Consider the following 19245-nt stretch of genomic DNA (forward strand, 5'->3'; position numbering starts at 1 on the left):
GGGGGGGGGAGGGCAGAGAGTGAGGGAGACACAGAATCTGAAGCAGGCTCCAGGCTCTGAGCTGTCAGCACAGGGCCCGACACAGGGCTTGAACTCATGAGCTGTGAGATCATGACCTGAGCCAAAGTCAGAGGCTTAACCGACTAGAGCCACCCAGACGCCCCAGGTTTTTCTACTTTTTGAGTCACTTCTGATAATTTATGTTTTCTCAGAATTTTCTCATCTTGTTTTTCACATGTAGTGCTATAAAGTTGCTGTCTTATTTTTTCATAATTTAATAAAATCTCTTTAACTTACAGTTATGCCCCCCTTTGCATTCCTGTGACAGAGACACAGCATGAGTGGGGGAGGGGCAGAGAGAGAGGGGGACACAGAATCCGAAGCAGGCTCCAGGCTCTGAGCTGTCAGCACAGAGCCCTACGCGGGGCTCGAACTCACAGACTGCGAAATCATGACCTGAGCCGAAGCAGGCTGCTCAACCGACTGAGCCACCCAGGCGCGCCCCCCCCCTTTTGCATTCCTAATATTGCCAGTTTTTCTCCTTCTTCTCCGCCCTTCCTTCCTTCCCCTTTCCTTCCCCATCCTCTACCTCAGTCTTTCTCTCTCTACCTCTCTCTTTCTCTCCCCCTAAAGAATGATTTATTTTATTGGGTTTTTTCAAAACAATAAAAGAGCTTTTTTAAAAAGCATTTTTTATGTTTATTTTATTTTTGAGAGAGACAGAGCATGAGCAGGGGAGGGGCAGAGAGAGAGGGAGACACAAAATCCAAAACAGGCTCCAGGCTCTGAGCTGTCAGCACAGAGCCCAATGCAGGGCTCGGACTCATGAACCACGAGATCATGACCTGAGCCGAAGTCAGGTGCTTAACCGACTGAGCCGCCCAGGGGCCCCAAAAGAGCTCTTGATCTTATTTCCGAACTGTCCAGTTGTCTTGTTTTGGGTACAAGCCCATTACTTTCAGCCTTTAGTACTGCCCTCCTCAGCTTTATTTAGATTTCTTTTCTTCCTTTTCTGGCTTCTTGGGCTGAGGTTTAGTTCACCTTTTTCCATCTTTCTGGTTTTATAAGAAATCCATTTAAGGCCACACATGTCCTTTAAGCATTGTTATAACCAAATGGCTTATTTCCTAAATTGACATGTAATACTTCCATGTTTTCATTTTCTTTTTAAGCAAGAAGTTACTTAATATGTGGGCTTTTTCCCCTTAATTTCCATGTTGTTGTGGATCCAATTTCCTGGGGAACAGATTCTGAGATGCAGCTTGCAGTGCAGGAGGGCTATTAGTTTCAAAGGGAGTGCTCTTGGGATCACCACTTGAGGAGGGGAAGGGACAGAGCAGGATTTGGCAAAGGAATAAATTGGACTGGGAAGGCCCTGCTGGGTTGTTTTCCTTTGGCTGAGAAGACTGGGCCTTTATACCCCTCCCCTTCGTATCATTCAGGAATTGGATGTGGGTTGTCCAGAGAGGGGGCATGACCTCAGGCAAGGCAACTCTTTCCAGCTAAGGCAATTCCTAAAAAGGTTTGACAGCTAAGAGCTGTGTGCCAGCAGCACTCTCAAATAGCTGGGGCAATAAATCCTTCTTTCCGAAAGAAGATCTGGTTGGCACAGCTCAGCACCTATTACAAATAGTTATAGTTTTAATAGTTTAACTAAGTTTTGGCTATTGATATTTAATCTGTATGAGACATTTCTCCATGGATTTGATTTTTTAAAATTCTTTACTGCATTTCAGTGATTTCAGAGTATTTAATTAGATGCATGTACCAAAATGTATTTAGCAGTCCCATACTGTGAGACATTTAAATTGTTTGGAATTTCTGTTATTATGAACAGTTCGGCCACAAATAAAATTACAGGGAAATGGACATTTTGAGGCTATTGATACATAGGGCTATATTGGCTAATTTACTTCCATACCAACCCTGCTGGAGAGTTTCCATTTTCTTGCTTTCTCACCAACAAGGATATTACCTGATTTTGATACTGTGGCAGTAGTATCTTACTATTGTGTCTATCCAATGAAGTATAATTTAAATGAATATAAAAACAAGTGACATCTCCCAGCCTAAAATGATGGCAACAGATGCTGTCATGGCAAAGAGTTGGTGTCTAACATTTCTGGAAGGAAAATGGAGTTACTCTTGGAAGGAACCCTAAGTATTACGACTCCACTATCTGCAATTGCTAGATGAGGAACTTGAGGTCTAGAGAGTAGAAGTCAGTTGACCAAAGTCACCTGGCTACTAAATGTCAGAACCAGCAGTAGACCCCACGGCTCCAGGCCATACCACTCCACCTTCTCTGATTTTCTTGGGAAATTAATGTGTCTTTCTTCCTAGTTTCCAAAACTCCATCAAACTGTGGTATTTCTGAAACTGGAATTCATGAGTCCCCTATGAAATGTTTTAGATTCTGTGCTTTATTCAAATAAGACTATTTATATTTTAAAATATATTTGTTATAGATGTGTTTGTATTTTCTTGACGACTGTCTGACATCAAGTACTGCTGTGTGATTTTAGTGCCCCTTTTATCTTGTGTCACGTGGCATACTGGTGAAAAACAACCTCCAGCATCAAATTACCTGGATTTGAGTCGTGCACCCATCAGTTAATAACCACATGACCTAGGATAAGCTACTTAAAACTCTGTGCTTCAGTTTCCTCATCTTTAAAATAGGCAGGTTATTTGTATCTTCCTCATAGGGTTGTTATGAGTAGTCAACCAGATAATTCACATAAATTAGTTGCAACAGTCTGGCATGTTGTAAAGGTTAGCTATTATATATGAGGTGTTTCTTAAACTGGGGCCTAGATACCTCTGGGATGAAGAGGGCCACGCAGGGACATGTAGTCTGGAGTCAGAATGAGGTGTAAGCACCCCCGGGTGCTGTTGTCCATGGTGCTTAATTATTATTGCATGATTATCCATGCATTTATTGTTATTCTATGAAGTTGGTGGAGGAAGACCCTTCCACAAACAAAATCCTGGCCTCCTCAGATGAGCCAGAAAATTGATCCTCAGGCAGTTTACAATCTAGAAATGGTTTTAATTATCTTCCTACATCTGAAAACCAGAAGTATGTGCTTTGCATTCAGGCCGACTTGGTTGAATGATGGCTCAGCTGCCTGCAAGGAGTCTGATCCTACATATGGTGGCAATACTAATTCTTCCTCTGAAAGATTATTTTGATGATTATGTTCATGTAGAACAGGCATTAGATTCTCAATAAATAGTAGCTGTTGTTCAGCTGTTGTTTAGCTGTTGTTTCTTGCTTCTTGGGGAGCAAGAAGTGGGAGGAAAGAAACAGAAAGGAGAATTAGAGAATGGGAGGCAGTAAGTAGCAGAGGAGGGAGAGGAGAATGAAATAGAGGATGCTCATGGCCCAGCTCACCACAAGTTCCTCCTGGTCTGCTGGGCCTTTCCAAGCTAAATGTGGTTTCACACACTGTTCCAAATACAAATGTTGTCTCTTTGGTGTGGTTTTGTCCGTGGTTATTGTTAACACACACCAACATAAGCATGCAGCACACCATAGTGTGTTTTTACAGGCTGTCTTTTTCTAGACCTGCCAAGCTGCATACTCATGCCTTGTGGTGTCCCAGCTCTTGACAGTTTCCTTTCTGACACAGCAGTGAACTGCACCATGAAATAGAGTTGTCATATTCTCACCCTCTCAGGATTTTCTGTTTGTTGGGTTTTGCCCTTCACTTTATGGTAGGGAACGCCTGTTATCTGTTCTGTGCCCTCTCCAGATGATACATTTGGCACAAAATGGAGGAATATGAAACATAGATCCAGATTGCAAAGAAGGGAAAATTCTGCAGGGAATATAAATCATAACATGAGAATTTTAGTAAATAAGGCAGGATAACAGGCATCTGGCAATCATGGGGCTCTGGCTTCCCTATGATGTTTTCCTATCTCTGGGAAAGTAGAACCGAGAGATCTGACTGCTTTACTTTAGGGCTCTCTTAAGAAGGAATAGCTCCTGGTATCCCAAGCTTCTCCTCTCAGTCCTGTCCATTACATTAAAGTAAAGCAGTGGTTACAAAACACTGGCATGCGTCGGAATCTCCAGGGCTCTGTAAAACACAGATTACGGGCCACCCTAAATTTCTGTAGGTCTATGGTATGTGCGAATAATTTTCTTTTCTTACATGTTCCCAGCAGTGCCAGTAACTGCTTGTGTGAGGATCATGCCTGAAGAACCACTATCAGGAAATTTTACTTGCTATGACTCTCATAAACGTTATACAAATAATTCTCATACCAACCCCCTGTGAAACATGTGTTACTATCATTATTATTTTCTTTTTTAAAAATGTTTATTTATTTTTGAGAGAGAGAGAGGGAGAGAGAGAGGCAGAGTGTGAGTGGGGGAGGGGCAGAGAGAGAGGGAGACAGAATCCAAAGCAGACTCCAGGCTCTGAGCTGTCGGCACAGAGCCCAACGTGGTACTCAAACTCACAAGCCATGAAATTGTGACCTGAGCTGAAGTTGGATGCTTAACCAATTGAGCCACCCAGGCGCCCCTATTATTTTCATTTAGAAATGAAGAACAACTTGTTTAATGTCACATAATTGCAAGTGGTAGAGCCAGGATTTAAATTCTGGTCTAATTTCAATGCCATACTTGTGTTTAATGCTTTGGGAAGAAGGCCCCCTGAGACTGGATAGGAGTCATTTTCCCTAAGTAGTAATTTCCCCTCATGATCCTTTCCCTGCGTCACCCCAGCACCCCTCACATCCCTTAGCTCTGGAGCTACATCAGGTCTTGGTGTTGCTATTTGTGAGGCCATTTCTTCAGCATTTCCACTGTAGCTCCCCCAGCAGCAAAGCCAAGACTACATTCTCCTACGTGGAAAGAACAGAGATGACCCAAGTGCCAGAGCAAGTTTTTTTGAAGTCTCATGTTTTACTTCAAGCTTCCTGCATAGTTTACATTCTGTTCTATTCTGTGTTCATGTTTAATATAATGTAGTTATTTTCCTCAAATACTATTTATTGGCTTCCCAGGAGCAGGCCAAGGTTTTTCCTCTGGCTTCCAGTTTACCTTCCAATTTGAGGATGAGGGTTTATGTCCTCCATGGTTGGCTTATTGATGGTATCAGCACCTAACACAGGGCCCGGCACTTACTTGTTTTATTGTCTCATAATGAAAGGAAAGACCATGGGCTTCGGGACCAAACAGACTTGGGTACAAATAATAGTTCTGGCACTTATTGATGGATGAACTTGGGAGAATCACTCTGGGACTGTTGTTAGGGCTGTAAAATGGGCATAAAAAAATAGCTCCCTCACGGGGTTTGGTGGCTATTGTGCATGAAGCATGCAAAGCACCAGATGTGTGGTAGTCTATAAATGGAGGTTGCTGCTATGGCATACTGTTGGAGTGAAGTGTGGAATGGGTGGACAATTAAATGAACGAGTGTCCCACACACAAGCTATGATACCCCTGGGCTGTAAATGCCTCCCAGCCTGACACTGCCTGCCTGTGCTAAAGGCAGCCCCCCTTGAGTATCAGGTCTCAGCTTCTCCCAGGAGCCTGCACGGCCCCCCCCCCCGCCCCCCACCACCTGGACAGCTTTGTCCAGCTTGACATTTTCACACTGCCCCCAGAGCAGGGATTCTTATGTGTAGTCTGAGGGTGCAGATGAGATGCAAAGTCCTTAAATGCAAGTCCTCTCTAAGTTGTTACAGGTAGCACACAATCCCAAGACTTCTATTTTTATGTTTGTACAAGGAATATACACTGGTAATTTATTAAATGAGTTATTAGGGATTACTCATATTTGCTGTTCATAAACTCAAATTAGCCCGTTACTATGTTCCCCAGGGAGCTCTAATTCGGTTATCTGTGGAGTCTGGCTGCTTCTAAATACTCAGCGACTTACTGCCTCCTCACTCAGCTTGATGGTTAGAACCCTGTGACCTACGGGAAAGTGACATTGCTTTCCTGCAGTGTCAGACTTGCGTTGAGTTGGTTGTGGTGTTCAGCTACTGCTATTCTTGCCTTTTAATTAGAAATTAGGGTTCATTTAACTTCATCATTATCATATTAGCTTTTGGAGGATATTTGGTTAACCTCACAGCATGTAGTGACATACACTTGCCTCAAAAATATTTTAGGCCTATAATTTCCCAATTACTAGATTTTAAGACATGAACAGGTTGCAGTTCAAGCTTGAATCATGTGTATTCTCTTGCTAAACAGGTACATATGTACTCTGCACCCAAAAGTGCTTCTGTAGTTGCCCTGGTTATCTGTGACCACATAACTAACTGCTTCCAAATCTAATGGCTCAACAATCATTTTACTGTTCTGAATGATTCTGTGCATCAGGAATTCAGACAGAGCTCATCAGGGACAGCTTATCTCTGCTCCACATCATGTCTATTAAGGCAGCAAAATCCAAAACAGCTTCTTGTCTTCCATGTCTGGCAGCACAGCAAGGACAGCGTAAGTGACTGCATGCTGGCTGGAATGGCTTCAATGGGATTGCCCAGGGGGGGGCTTTAGTTTTTACCATCAGCTAGGTGGCTCACTTCTCCTCCAGGTAATGTGAAGCCTTCCACTGTGTTCACAAGCACAGTGTTCAATGCTCCCAAGCACACAAAAGTGGAAGCTGTTGGGCCTTCTTCAGGCTTGGACCTGACTCTGGCACAATGTCACTTCTGCATTCCTTCGGTTAAAGCAAATCGTAGACACAGCCCAGACTCAAGGAGAAGGGACCAAAATGGGCATGAGTTTTGGAGGGACCCCCATGTGATAAACTATACTGTGAAAGTGGCAATTCATTAATGAATTCAAACAACTTTAAAAGCTCCTAACATGGGTGACTCAGTCCATCAAGCATCTTACTTCGACTCAGGTCATGATCTCACGGTTCGTGATTTCAAACCCTTTGTCAGGCTCTGTGCTGACAGTTCAGAGCCCGGAGCCTGCTTCGGATTCTGTGCCTCCTTCTCTTTCTGCCCCTCCTCTGCTCGCTCTCTTTCTCTCTCTCTCTCTCTCTCTCTCTCTCTCTCTCTCCACCACCCTCTCTCTCTCTCTCAAAAATAAATAAATGTTAAAAAAAAAAAAAACTCCTAAATTGGCTAGGCTGAATAAAGTGACTATTGTAAGTTTATAGATTATAGTTACAAATTTACAGGTCATTATTTTAAGATTAAAATTGCATGCATTATTTAGTATTAAAATTATAATTTTAATATTGAATTTAGCATTTTAATATTGAAATTAGAATTTTAATATTGAATTTAGAGTTTAATATTGAAATTACAATTTCAATGTTAAAATTAGAATTTCAATATTAAAATTATTTTCCCATTGGGAATGCAAACAGGTATGGTAGGATCTTTTGCTCTGTGCAAATGGTCTCAGTCAAAAAAGGTTGAGAACATCTTTTCTACTGGTCAAGAAATGAGCCCCAAGAAATCTTATAGTAGCTAGAGCCACAAAGCTGACAGGCAGACACTGTTTATGCCCCGATGGAGTTCAGAGTCTCACAGGGAAGGGTTGGCAAGTCTACTGCAGTGTGACAAGTGCCATAATGGAGAAAAGCCCGAGGAGCTACTGAAGGGCAGAGAAGACATGCCAAGCCCAGGCCAGGCAGTTAAAGGGAGCTTCTTAGAGCAGGTGACACTAGAACTGAACTCCAGAGGTAGCGTAGGAGTCACAGAGTTTAAGAAGGATCCGCAGGCGCACAAGCCCAGACATAGGACAGTTACCAAAATGTGACTTGTCACAAGTCTGGGAAGAGAGAGGAGTTCTTATCTTTCTAGCTTTTAGTCATTCTTCCCTTAGAAAAAAGTACTCATTATGGTTTTGTTATAGCTCATCGTGTGCACATAAATAAGCTCCCCCAATCTGATGCCATATTCATGAATTAATGCTTTTATGAGAGCAGGGAGGAGATGAAGAGGTGTTTGTTCTGGGTAATTGGCTATGGCTGATTCATTCTGATGAATAGAGAGACCTGGGGTGCAAGTCAACATCCATTGAATGTGCTGTCTTCCTTCTGACTTGTGATTTCCATGCTGACATCTGTACAGAACAAATAGAATTTGATCCGGGATATGAAATTGCAGAGCTAGAAGGTGTGTTCTCCCCACCCCCTCATTTTACAGACAAGGTAACTGAGGCCCGGGGAGCCGAAGCAAGCGCTCAGAGTGGCATAGCCATAGGGACATAAAACACACTCTTCTCCCATCCAAGGCTGACAACACCCAATCTGAGCATTATTTAGAAAACCCTAGTACCTTTTCTTTTCCTCTCAGGAAGGATATTCAGGGTGGTAATAAGAAGACTGTGCATACTGTAAAGAGCCTCTGAGAGGGGCGTGTTGAGTGGGCTGCTGAAAGGGAAATGCTGAGTGATGTCAGCTGGAGCAAACCTCATGTGAGGGAGCTGCCATCTCTGCCAAAGGCGGAAAGCCAGAGGGGCCGTCCTGAGCGAACGTGGTGGTCGGCAGTGACCGTCTGGGGAGTCAGGCCACGTGCCAGGCCCCTGACTTATCCTGGTGGAGGTAAATGGTACAGCTTCTTCCACCACGAAGCCAAGCGCTGAGCTACCGTGGAACAACAGTGATCATGAGTATTTGTGGAATTGCTGCAAAATACACCTTTGTCTCGTTACTCCTCCTCAGCTCCTTCAGGAGTCTCTTCCACCCCCACCTGGCATGCCTACTACCAGATGGCCCCCCGGTTCCTTGTACATGTCCGTACCACTACACTTCCCATCATGTGTGTTAATTATCTGTTTGAGTGTCTGTCTCCTGCACGGGCCCACCAGCCACCACAACAGAGAAGTTAGAGGACCTGCATGTTCTAAGGGAACACAGCTGGAAGAACAGCGGAGTTTGCTCAAAGAGTCAGAAAAAGCTATAGAAGAGAAGGGAACTTTTAATCTAGAACCAGGTATGGGTAGTAGTTTGTTATGGGAAGGAAAGAGGGTCATTCCAGGTAGATTAAAGGCATGGTGTGTTTGTCAGTCCATTAGCTAATGTTTATGAGATGCTGCCATGTGCCGGGTACTTTGCTAGGTGCTAGGAGGACACAGGATGATTTTGCTGGAAGGAACATGGAGCATGTGGGGCAGGAGAGAATTCGAGTGAAGATGAGGAGGTGAGCTGTACCACAGGTAAAGGTTTTTCTGGAGCTGGCTGAAAAGCCTACCCAAAAGGGTCCAAGAGAAGCCACCAAAGGTTTTCAGGCAAGTGAAGTGTTGGGATCAAATTTGGTTCTAAATGAGGAAAATCTCTATGACCAGATATGGGATGATTCATGGGATATATTGTTAAGTGAAAAAAAAGTGTACAAAAGACAATTGTTAATATGCTACCTTTTGTGTAATAAAGAAGGGGCAATAAAAAATATCCATGTATCTGCTCACCGGTGCAAAAATAAACAGGAAGGATGAGTTAGAAACTGTAAGGGTTGAGTGGGAATAAGATGGAAAGGAGAGGGATGGATACAGTAAAAGAAATGGGGGAAGCAAGGCTTCTCTGAAGATACCTTTTATATAATTCTGACTTTGGAAACAAAGAATCAATTGGGAATGGAGGAAAAAACCTTAGAGTGAAATACAAACAAAAATGAATAGGAGTGTGTAAGAACTAATCTAAGTAACTTTTGAAAATAGTATTTTGAGGACGTGCTTTGTTGGCTGAAAAGAAGTGTCAAGAAATCTTAAATTCTTTTTTGTTTTTCACAGTGTTGTAGCTAACATTCTGAAACCACTTTCTGTATATTTTTAGAGTGAGCAAATAAATATATTGTAGATAATGGAAACAAAGTTTGTTGGAGAAGGGAGCTCAAAAATACAGAATGAGAGGGAGGCTACAGTTGATAATGTAAAATTGGACTATAGTTGGAGGTCTGAGGATCAACTTGGTTTTTTTAACATGGATGGCCAGCCAGCCAGCTGGCCTGAGATGAGATATGTATATATACCTGCATATATTTCTTGGCTCTGGCCTTGATAAAGCCTAAAAGCAAAGACACCCAGTAGCAATGAGCACACTTAGTGCCCAAAATTTGGCTTCAAATTCCATTCTCCTCTGAAAGGAATCCGTACTTTGGAGAAGTATGTACTTTGGGGACTGATTTCAGGACGAGAACTCAGTTAGTACAGGGTGAGACTGAAACATTTTGTAATAACAGAAAATAAATATGTGCTCAAAGAATGATGGGACTATGTCTAAAGAACAGGGAATCAACTTGAATGAGTCTCTACTGGCCAAATCTGGGACAATTTGAATCAAAACAAATAAATATTGTAATGGATTATAACCCTCTGAATAAAATAAGAATCCATTAATATAAACAAGTTTGTATTATATGTAAATATAACATACATTCAAAGTTATTTATATAAATATGTACATATTTATATTATATATATTTATATTGTTTGTAGTATAAATAAATATCTATAAGTAAACTGGTATGGAGAAATAGAGAAGAGAAAGCTCTTCTTTATAGTAGAATCCAAACTAATAAATATAGAAGGAATGATAGAATTAGAAGTTTTCTATCATAATAATAATTAATTCAGGCAGGAATCATCAGTGGATGCTCAAACTAGTGGGTAAAAGTTTGATGAGTAATTACAAAATTACAACAGTTTCAAGCAGGAGAAGATCAGAAGCCAAGCTCAGAAATCTATGGCACAACACAAAGACTTTGTACCCAACTACTATCAGCTGATTGTTTAAATCATATTACTAAGTGTTGTGTTTGCAACAGGATAATGATAACCAAATATTGAGAGTTCACTGTGTGTTAGGCATTGTGTTAGGTGAGGTTTTGGGATTTTCTGTTTGTTTGGTTTTTGCGTATGTCAACACTAGCTCAGTGAGATTTTTATTAGTACCCCCATTTTTGAGGTGAAGGAACGAGGGGTCAAGAAACACAAAATTTGTCTAATGTCAAATAGCTGATAGGAGGAGGAGCAAGATTCAAAGCCCTGCCTTCTGACTTGGAATTCCACAGTGTTCTATTGGGCAGCGCGTCTCTCGATCCTCTTAGAGCTAACTCTGTGCTTCTAGAAGTGTGCAGAATGGTACGGCCAGAGAGGCATTCTTAAAAGCCTTGGGGGTTCCTTCTTTCTTCTCACCATACTTATTACTGAACACCTGGTCTCATTTTTCCCCCTCTAAAAATAGGGAAGGCAATGCTTAATTTACATGGTTGTTAGGAGGGCTAAATGGGCAAATACATGTAAAGCATATAGTGTGGAGTAAGCGTCCACTAAATGACAACTGCAGCAGTAGTAACACCAGTTGTAACACTGAACTCCCTGGTGTTACAGAAAATGTTTCTAAAGGTCACCCCTCACGTTTGGACTGAACTGATAATCAGAGGGCAGATCATAAAAAGCTTTGTGTATCATAAAAAGAAGATCATGTTTTATTCTATAGGCAATAGAAAGCCACTGAAGAATTCTATTACTGGGAGAGATGTGATCTGGTTGACAATTTAGCACGTACCAAGGGCAGGAGAGTAAAACCCAAACCACGGCGTCCATCAGGAGGCTGTTGGTAGAGACTGGGCAAGAGAAAATGAGGGTCTGAGTTAATGAAGCTGGCCTAACAGAGGGGAGGGGACACACAATGGACAGTCACACTTGAGCGCGGCACCTGGGTTTGGCAGGAGAGGATGGGAAAGAAGCTTAGGCTGAGCCCCAGGCTTCTGGCCTGTGTTCTGGCTCCTCTCAGTGCATGACCAGAATATAGAGGAAGGGCAAGTTGGGGGCATGGGAAGGTGCTGGTTTGGGGTGGTTTGGGACACATGAGGGAGTCACAGTGGACAGTTGGATATTCAGATCTGGATTGAGGGGAGAGTGTACGGCTGGAGCAGCATGCCTGTGGTCGCTGAGGCCACGGCAATGGGTACCTCCTGGAAGGGGTACAGAACAAGGAGAGGGCAGAGGTTGGGATTTTGGAAATGCCAGTATTTAACAACGGCAAGAGAAGTGGAAGGAGACTGAGGAGGAAGACTCAGAAAGATAAGATTGTTTCCAGGGGGCTGTTTCCTGCCATGGCGAAGGCTGCAAAGAGAAGCAGATGAAGCAAGGAAGGCCTGAAAAATGACTGGTGGATTTAACAATTGTGTTACTAGGGACCCTAGCAAGAGCAGGTGCCAAGGAGCAGAATCTAGTTGAGCAGTGGATTAATTAAGGAGAGAATTGGATGTTTTAAGGAGAGAAGCTGGAACTTGGATGCTCCTGGGGATGCAGGCATCTTACTTCCTTGCCATGCCTGCCGACCTACTGGCGGAGAGCTCTGATTGGTGGAAGGTCATCCTTCCAGAGCCACAATCTCCTTCCGGTGTCTTCCCTTAGTTCCTGGCTAGCCCTCCAGTCCACACCAACCAAGTCTATAGTTTCTCCAGAGAGCTGCACAAACCCATCTCCTCACTGGGTTGTCTCATCCAGACCCTCCACCGTCCCTCATGGGCTCCAGGCTTCCAGACTTGCCTCAATGTCCAGTCCTTCACCATGGATCCAGTTTTATTAAAACTGAGCTTCTTCTTTGGTAGCATCAATCTGTATTTCTCCTCCTATTAGGTTGGTGGCTTTCCAACATTTTTTAAACCTCAATATACGTGTACGTATAACTGAAAGGAGACATTCCTGTTTTCAGCTCCATTTCATGCCATTCTACTCTATCCTATTCTATTTTGTGTTTTTAAATGCTGGCCTTCGCCCATCGCATTAATTTCACACCCTGCTGAACTGACTTAGAGGCTGGTGTTATGACTGCCAGAGCAACCATGCTAGGAGGGGCCCAAAAGAAAACATGCTAAGTGTCTGTCTGAACCCATCCCTTTTCCCTCCTTCAGGCTCCCCTGCACAGGGGCCAGTGGCAGGTCTTCTCTCTAATCACTTTTGTATGGTTCTGAGAGGAAAGAAAAACCACTTTAGTTACTAGGATGTTAGCCAGCCGTGGGGATATTTGAATGTCCACAGTAATGGTGGAGAGACTAGTTACCTTTCAAATCATGCACGTATGTACTGTCCCTACTTGCTCATGAGGCATCTGACAGCCTGAGGCGTTTTCATGCCTTGAGGATGCCCTCAGGGGGTCCTACTATTGCCTCTCTTGGGAGACATTTAAAATTTCCTGAGTTGAGGGTATGGCCACCTGTCCACACAGACCACCCAACTGGAGTTATGCTGGTCTGGTCTGTAAGCCCTCTTCAGACTTCCCTGAGGAGACATCCACCCCCACCCCACCGTGGGAACCACTGCCTCTCATAGGTCTTTCCCCAGAGAACAACTGGGGATTTCTTTTATAAGAAAGGGCAACTTACGTATTCCCTCCCATTCACGATGTCTTTTCTACTTCTGCCCAGGAGGAGCAAGGATTTCTGAAGACCTTGACTATGGATAGAAGCATGCTGTTGGAAGAGTAGCACAGGCCTTCTCTCATCTGCTCAAACGTGCCCACTACTGCCATAGACAACGTGCATCCTCCGTAGTTCCTGAAGGGCCTGTCCACCGTGTACCTGCAGTGAGCCAGGCCCTGGGCTGGGCCTCAGCTTCACCCTGGTGAACAAAACATCCCTGGCCTGAAGCACTCACACCCAGGTTAAAGATGAGTGAAGAACGGTGGGTCTCCCTTACTCCAGAAGAATTTGACCAACTCCAGAAATACTCAGAATGTGAGTAAATGGATGGACCCACCTGGGGCAGGATTTCCTCTTGGTTGGGGAGACCATTTCTGGAGGGCAGAGTGGTGTAATCATTGCAAAGCCACAGAGAATGAGAGTGGGCCTGACAGATTATATTTCCTTATAAACACAGGATCGGTGTCTTTAAACATAAAAACAATTATCTTTACACTCTATAAATGATACACACTCGCCATAGAAATTTGGAATATACAGGGGAAAAAATAAAGAGTAGGTTAAAAATCCCAGCCAAACTCTATGAACATTTTGGAACAATCCCCTCCTGTGCATATTGCTTTACATGGTTGAGTTCCTGAGTGTACAGTAACTTTTTTTTTTACCCTACATTTTCTGCTTAACATAATATTGTATTTTCTCAAGTGATTAAAACCTGGTTGTAGCATAATTTTTGAAAGGCCGCAGGCTGTATGGTTACATTGTTACTTGATCACTGGCCCTATCATCCTCTTGTGCTTGGACCCAATGCCTTTTTCCAGTAAGATGCAGAACTCCAACGTGTGTCTCTTTCCTGACTTTGTTCTGCATAAGCCTAGCCTTGCAACTAACTGGGGTTCTTGGTTTCTCATTAGTTACACCCAGGAACAATTGGAATGCATCAAGATACATTGGTAGTGAGACTCATGCTCACGTGTGGGCTGTGCCCTCCAAAGGCCACTCCTAATCCTGACATGACAGGGATTTGCCGAGGCTGGAGCATCAACTGACCACTGTGCTCTGTACACACATGGCCGCTGTGGTGATTATGCAGTGGCACCAGCTTTGTACAGGACCCTTTGCTTTGCAGAACTCTTCGGCTGTGCTACCTGCCCTGCCCCTTTGTTCCAGTCACCTCTCCCATCACATTTATTAATTGTATTGGCTGCTTTTGTAAATCACTAGGCCAATGGCAGGTTGACCTGCCCTACAGGGTTTTGCCGGGTAGCCCTTGTATGTCCTTTGGCAGCCTGCCCCCCCCCCCCCACCTCCCACAGGGCAAGCAGCCCTGGCCCACAGCACTGGTCTGGGAGTCTACAAGTTGGGCTCAAGTGCCAGCTCTATCTCTTGCTCTCTCTGATGTGACAGCCCTTAACCCCCAGAGCCTGTATCTTCTTCGTTAAAATCAGAGGGTTGGACTAGACTATCTCTTCCTGTTGTTCCTCCTACGCCTAACACCCATGACTCTATGTGTTCCCCACGGCCAACAGGGGCCCCGTGGGACTGCTGGTCAGTCTCCCACCTGGCTGCCTGGAGTCCCTGGCCTCTTGTCTGACCTTGGTGGATTTAGAGAAACTCTGTAATGTATTGACAAGGAGCAAGGAATCACCTTCCAGAGTACATTCCATTTAATTCAGCGTGTTCTGTAGGTCAGCAAAGTACCAGCCCTGTCAGGAATGAAAAAGAAGCGCAAAGAAAAGGCTTGCTTTTGAGGAATCAGAATCTTGTTAGAGAATCAGAAATGTGCTCATAACACAAACAGAGAGCAGGTTTAGGGCAGCAGGCAAATACCTCTGGTGCAGAGCTGGCTGAACTGAGTGTATAAATGAAAAGGGAATTTAAAGCTAGGGGAAATTGGTATGGGGAGCGTATTAGTTTCTAGGCTACTGTGACAGAGTACCACAATCTGGGTGGCTTAGGACAATAGAAAGTGCCTAATGGTTCTGGAGGCTACAAGTGCAAAATCAAAATATCAGCAGGGTTGATTCCTCCTGAGGGCTGTGAGGGAAGAATGTGTTCTAGGCTTCTTTCCTTGGCTTGCAGAAAGCTGTCTTCTCTCTGTCTTTCCATGATGTTCCCCCTGTGTGTGTGTCTCCATATCCAAATTTCCTTTTTTTATGGACACCGTCATCTTGGATTGGACCTGCCCCATTCCAGTATGACTTCATTTTAACTAACTACATCTGTAGTTATTTTCAGATAAGGTCACATTTTGAGGTGCTGGGGGTCAAGACTTCAACATATGAATCTGGGGGAGGGGAGGGGATACAATTTAACCCACACAGAGGATTTAGCTGGGTGGACTCTGTGGAGGACAGAAGTTTTAAAATGTGAGTAGTAGGGGCGCCTGGGTGGCTCAGTCGGTTGTGCGTCCGACTTCAGCTCAGGTCATGATCTCACCATCCGTGAGTTCAAGCCCCACATCAGGCTCTGTGCTGACAGCTCAGAGCCTGGAGACTGCCTCGGATTCTGTGTCTCCCTCTCTCTCTCTGGCCCTCCCCTGTTCATGCTCCGTCTCTCTCTAAAAATAAATAAACATTAAAAAAATAAATAAAATAAAATGTGAGTAGTAGATGGTGAGGGAGGGTGTAGAAACAATGGAAACAGAAGGGGAGAGGCACAAAGAGAGAAAGTGTGTATGGGTGGTAAGGAGAACTTCTGGACCACATGGAAAGAAGGAGAGGAAGGTGGGGAGGAGGCCATAGGAAGGATGGGGATAGCAGGAGGCCTTGGGTCAGAGTGTGGGTTTTGAACCAAGGTGGCAACATTTAGAACGTGAATCTGGTGGCTGTGTGCGGGGTAGCCTGAATATAGAATCTGCCAGATCAGGGAGATAGGGGAGGGTCCTCTGGAGGAAATCTTGTCTGAGCTGAGGAGTGGGGCTCAGATAGTGAATGTGGCAACGAACAAATGCTGATCTGTAGAAAACTGTGGTAGAAGGTATCACCAAAATTTACAGAATGAAAGGAAGCCAGAAAAGATACCCCTGAAGACTGTGAATCTGTGGAAAATACGAGAATTCATATTCAAGGCTAGTGGGGACAGTTGGGGAGTGTGATTTGGGAATGGTGATGACGCATCCACTTTTGTATTCATACATGCTAGGCTGCAGGGAACCAGCAAATGAGTGAGACACAATCCCGGCCCTCAAAGAGCTCCCAGCCTAGGAGGGAAAGATAGGTAGGCCTGAAACAATGATATTCAGTATGACAGGTGCTAAGCAGGGGGGAGCACAGAGGAGTAGACCTAGCCTAGCCTGGTGGGAGGCTTCCCGATGCAGGTGCTGTTTCCCAACACCAGAAACACTAGCAGGAGGGAGGAAGGGGAGGGCATTGCAGGCAGGGGAAGTGGCTTGGGAAGGCAGGAAGGAGAGAGAGTCATCATGGGAGCTTCAGAGAACTGCAAGCAAGTTCCACAGTGGGAACCTAGAGCACATGGTGGTGGTGGTGGTGGTGAGAGAGGATTTGGGGCAAGAACTGGAATGGTAAATAAGATCCCATCATGGAGGACACTGCTTTCCAAGTGCAGTGTCCTGTGGGCCTGGGAGGGGAGGTAGTGGGAAGCGAGTGGGAAGGAGGGCTGGGCTACAGCTCTGACTTGGAATCATCGTGTGGAGACAGCAACAGGAGTGAAGGCACTTCAGAGAGCAAGAACATGAGGAGAGAGGTGAGAAGGTGGGAAACAGGGCCATGGCTCTGCCTACAACCAGGGGTCAGAGAAGGGAAAGGAGTCAGAAGAAGACAGAAGAACTGGAAAGATGACAAGGTGAAAAGAGTAGTGGGTGGAGGGAGTTGAGGGACAGAGGAGTCCACATATGGCAAAGCAGTAGGGGAGGCAGGGGGTAAAAAGGCACCAGAGTGTTTAGTAGGAAGGGGTTCCTTTGTGGTTTGGGTCTTTTTTTCCCAACCATCACTTTGTTCTTCTTTGACCCTTCCTCCTTTTGTTCCTGTGCCAGGACCGGACAAGGTGCTCTGGCACTGTTGTTCTAACAGGAGAGGGGAAAAAAGCCACAGTTCTTGGAAAATGATTAATCCTCAGAGGAAACCCTGAAAAAGGCACTTCTACCAATTTTAGATACATGCTGGTGTTCAGTCAGATCACATCGCCATAGCAACTGCTCTTCCATAACTACATAAACAGGAGCTTTGCAGTGGTGGAATATCTGAAGTGCATAGCCTGAGAATTGAGAACTTTCCCCAGTGGGGTTACCAGGTGCAAGAGGCCAAGGATTTCAGGAGGAGAGGCTCCTGTATATTCTGTTTATACAACGTAAACCCTGTACCTTCCCTGGTGGCCTTCTTCTGGGGGTGAAGCCAGGTTACAACTGCCCTTGGATATGTATATATTTATTTTATATGTACACAGGCACACACATACATAGTTGAAACATACCTATAGTAAGATTAATGTGAGTCAGTAGTGTAAAGTGCTTGTAAAAAAACAATAATGTGATGTTAAGACTATTTTTGTTATGAAATAAGAACAAGCATAAAAATGAAAAACAAAATGATGACATTTAAAGCTACCCATGATTCTGTCTCCCAATGATAACCACTACTCGTGTGTGTGTGTGTGTGTGTGTGTGTGTGTAAAACAGACATGGTAGCCTATTTCATATGCTGTTCTCTTCACCCTAACAATTATCTATCCAGTGCTGTTATCTACTGCTATATCAAAACAACTTCAAAACTTGGTGGGTTGAAGCAGCCAGTTTATTTTTCCCATTCTGTGGCTCAGGAATCTGGGCAGGGCACAGCTGGGATAACCGGTCCCTGCTCCCTGATGTTTGGGGCTTCAGGTGGGATGCCTCACATGATCCAGCATGGCTTATTCACTCCCATACTGTTACCTCAGTGTTCCCCATTGGGATTTCTTCCTCCAAGTGCTTTGTCCTCTCCCAGGGCCTCTCCATGTGGCCTCTTTTTCCAGCAGGCTGGCCTGGACTTCTTACATGTGGCCCAGGACTCCAAGAGCATAAAAGCACTCCAAGGTCTTCTTAACACCTGGACTCCGAGGTCCTAGAACAGAGCTGTCTCCACATTCCATTGGTCAGAGCACTCCCAGGCCTGTCCTAGATGCAATAGGGCCGGGAAATGGACTGCATGCCTCATGGGAGAGTGGTTCACACGGGAGCAGGGAGATCGTTGGACACTAGCCAGCGCACAGCATGCCATGGGGTGTTCCCGTATTGTTCAGTACTTTTCAGAAGCGTGGTTTTCAGAGGTTGCAGAGATTTCTTTTGACACATTATTTTATTTAACCAAACCACTGATTGTGAATTTAAAATGTACTAATAGACTCACAGTTTCTAGTAAGGCAAACTGATACCCACATTCTATCCTACCCTGATCAGACCTCTTTGAGAGCTGAATTTATGCCTGGGCATCACAGTGTACAATGGATATATGGATGAACCGGAACTTATTTGAGAAGTGGCGCCAGCATGGTGAGGGGCCTCCCAGCAGGGTTATGAAGAAATGCCTGAAGGTACTATGCCTATTTGCAGGAGAAGGGAAGAAATAAAATAAATAAAAAGTGCTGTTGTGGGGAGGAGGTGTTTAGTTTTGAATGGCTTCCAAAAGTAGCCCTGGGACTAATGGGAAGAAATTTATCAAAGAAAGACTTAAAGCAAGGAATTTATTGATGGCTAATGGTCAAACCTGCCCAAAATGGAATAGAATTGACTTGAAAGCAATTGGGTTTCCTTTCCCTGGATGTCCACTTGACTAAATGACCATCATTAGCCCTTCTAATACTTAGTCTCTGTTGAAACAGGTTTCTTCTCAACCTCAGAGGGCATGAGCATGTGGGGAGGCCTCCTACTGACCCCTAACAACTTCAGCTAGA

At 44.4% G+C, this 19245-nt stretch overlaps 1 protein-coding gene across 1 annotated transcript in view; it reads left to right on the top strand.

The window, feature by feature from the left end:
• DGKG (diacylglycerol kinase gamma) overlaps window positions 1–19245 on the top strand; it is a 201998-nt gene that overhangs the window by 30117 nt on the left and 152636 nt on the right. The window contains exon 2 of the mRNA XM_049628419.1: window positions 13366–13674. Within this exon, the coding sequence (XP_049484376.1) occupies window positions 13608–13674 (67 nt within the window). The 5' untranslated portion in view covers window positions 13366–13607. The remainder of the gene's footprint in view (window positions 1–13365; window positions 13675–19245) is intronic.

This window comes from Panthera uncia, chromosome C2, assembly GCF_023721935.1.
Source record: "Panthera uncia isolate 11264 chromosome C2, Puncia_PCG_1.0, whole genome shotgun sequence".
Lineage (NCBI taxonomy): Eukaryota > Metazoa > Chordata > Mammalia > Carnivora > Felidae > Panthera > Panthera uncia.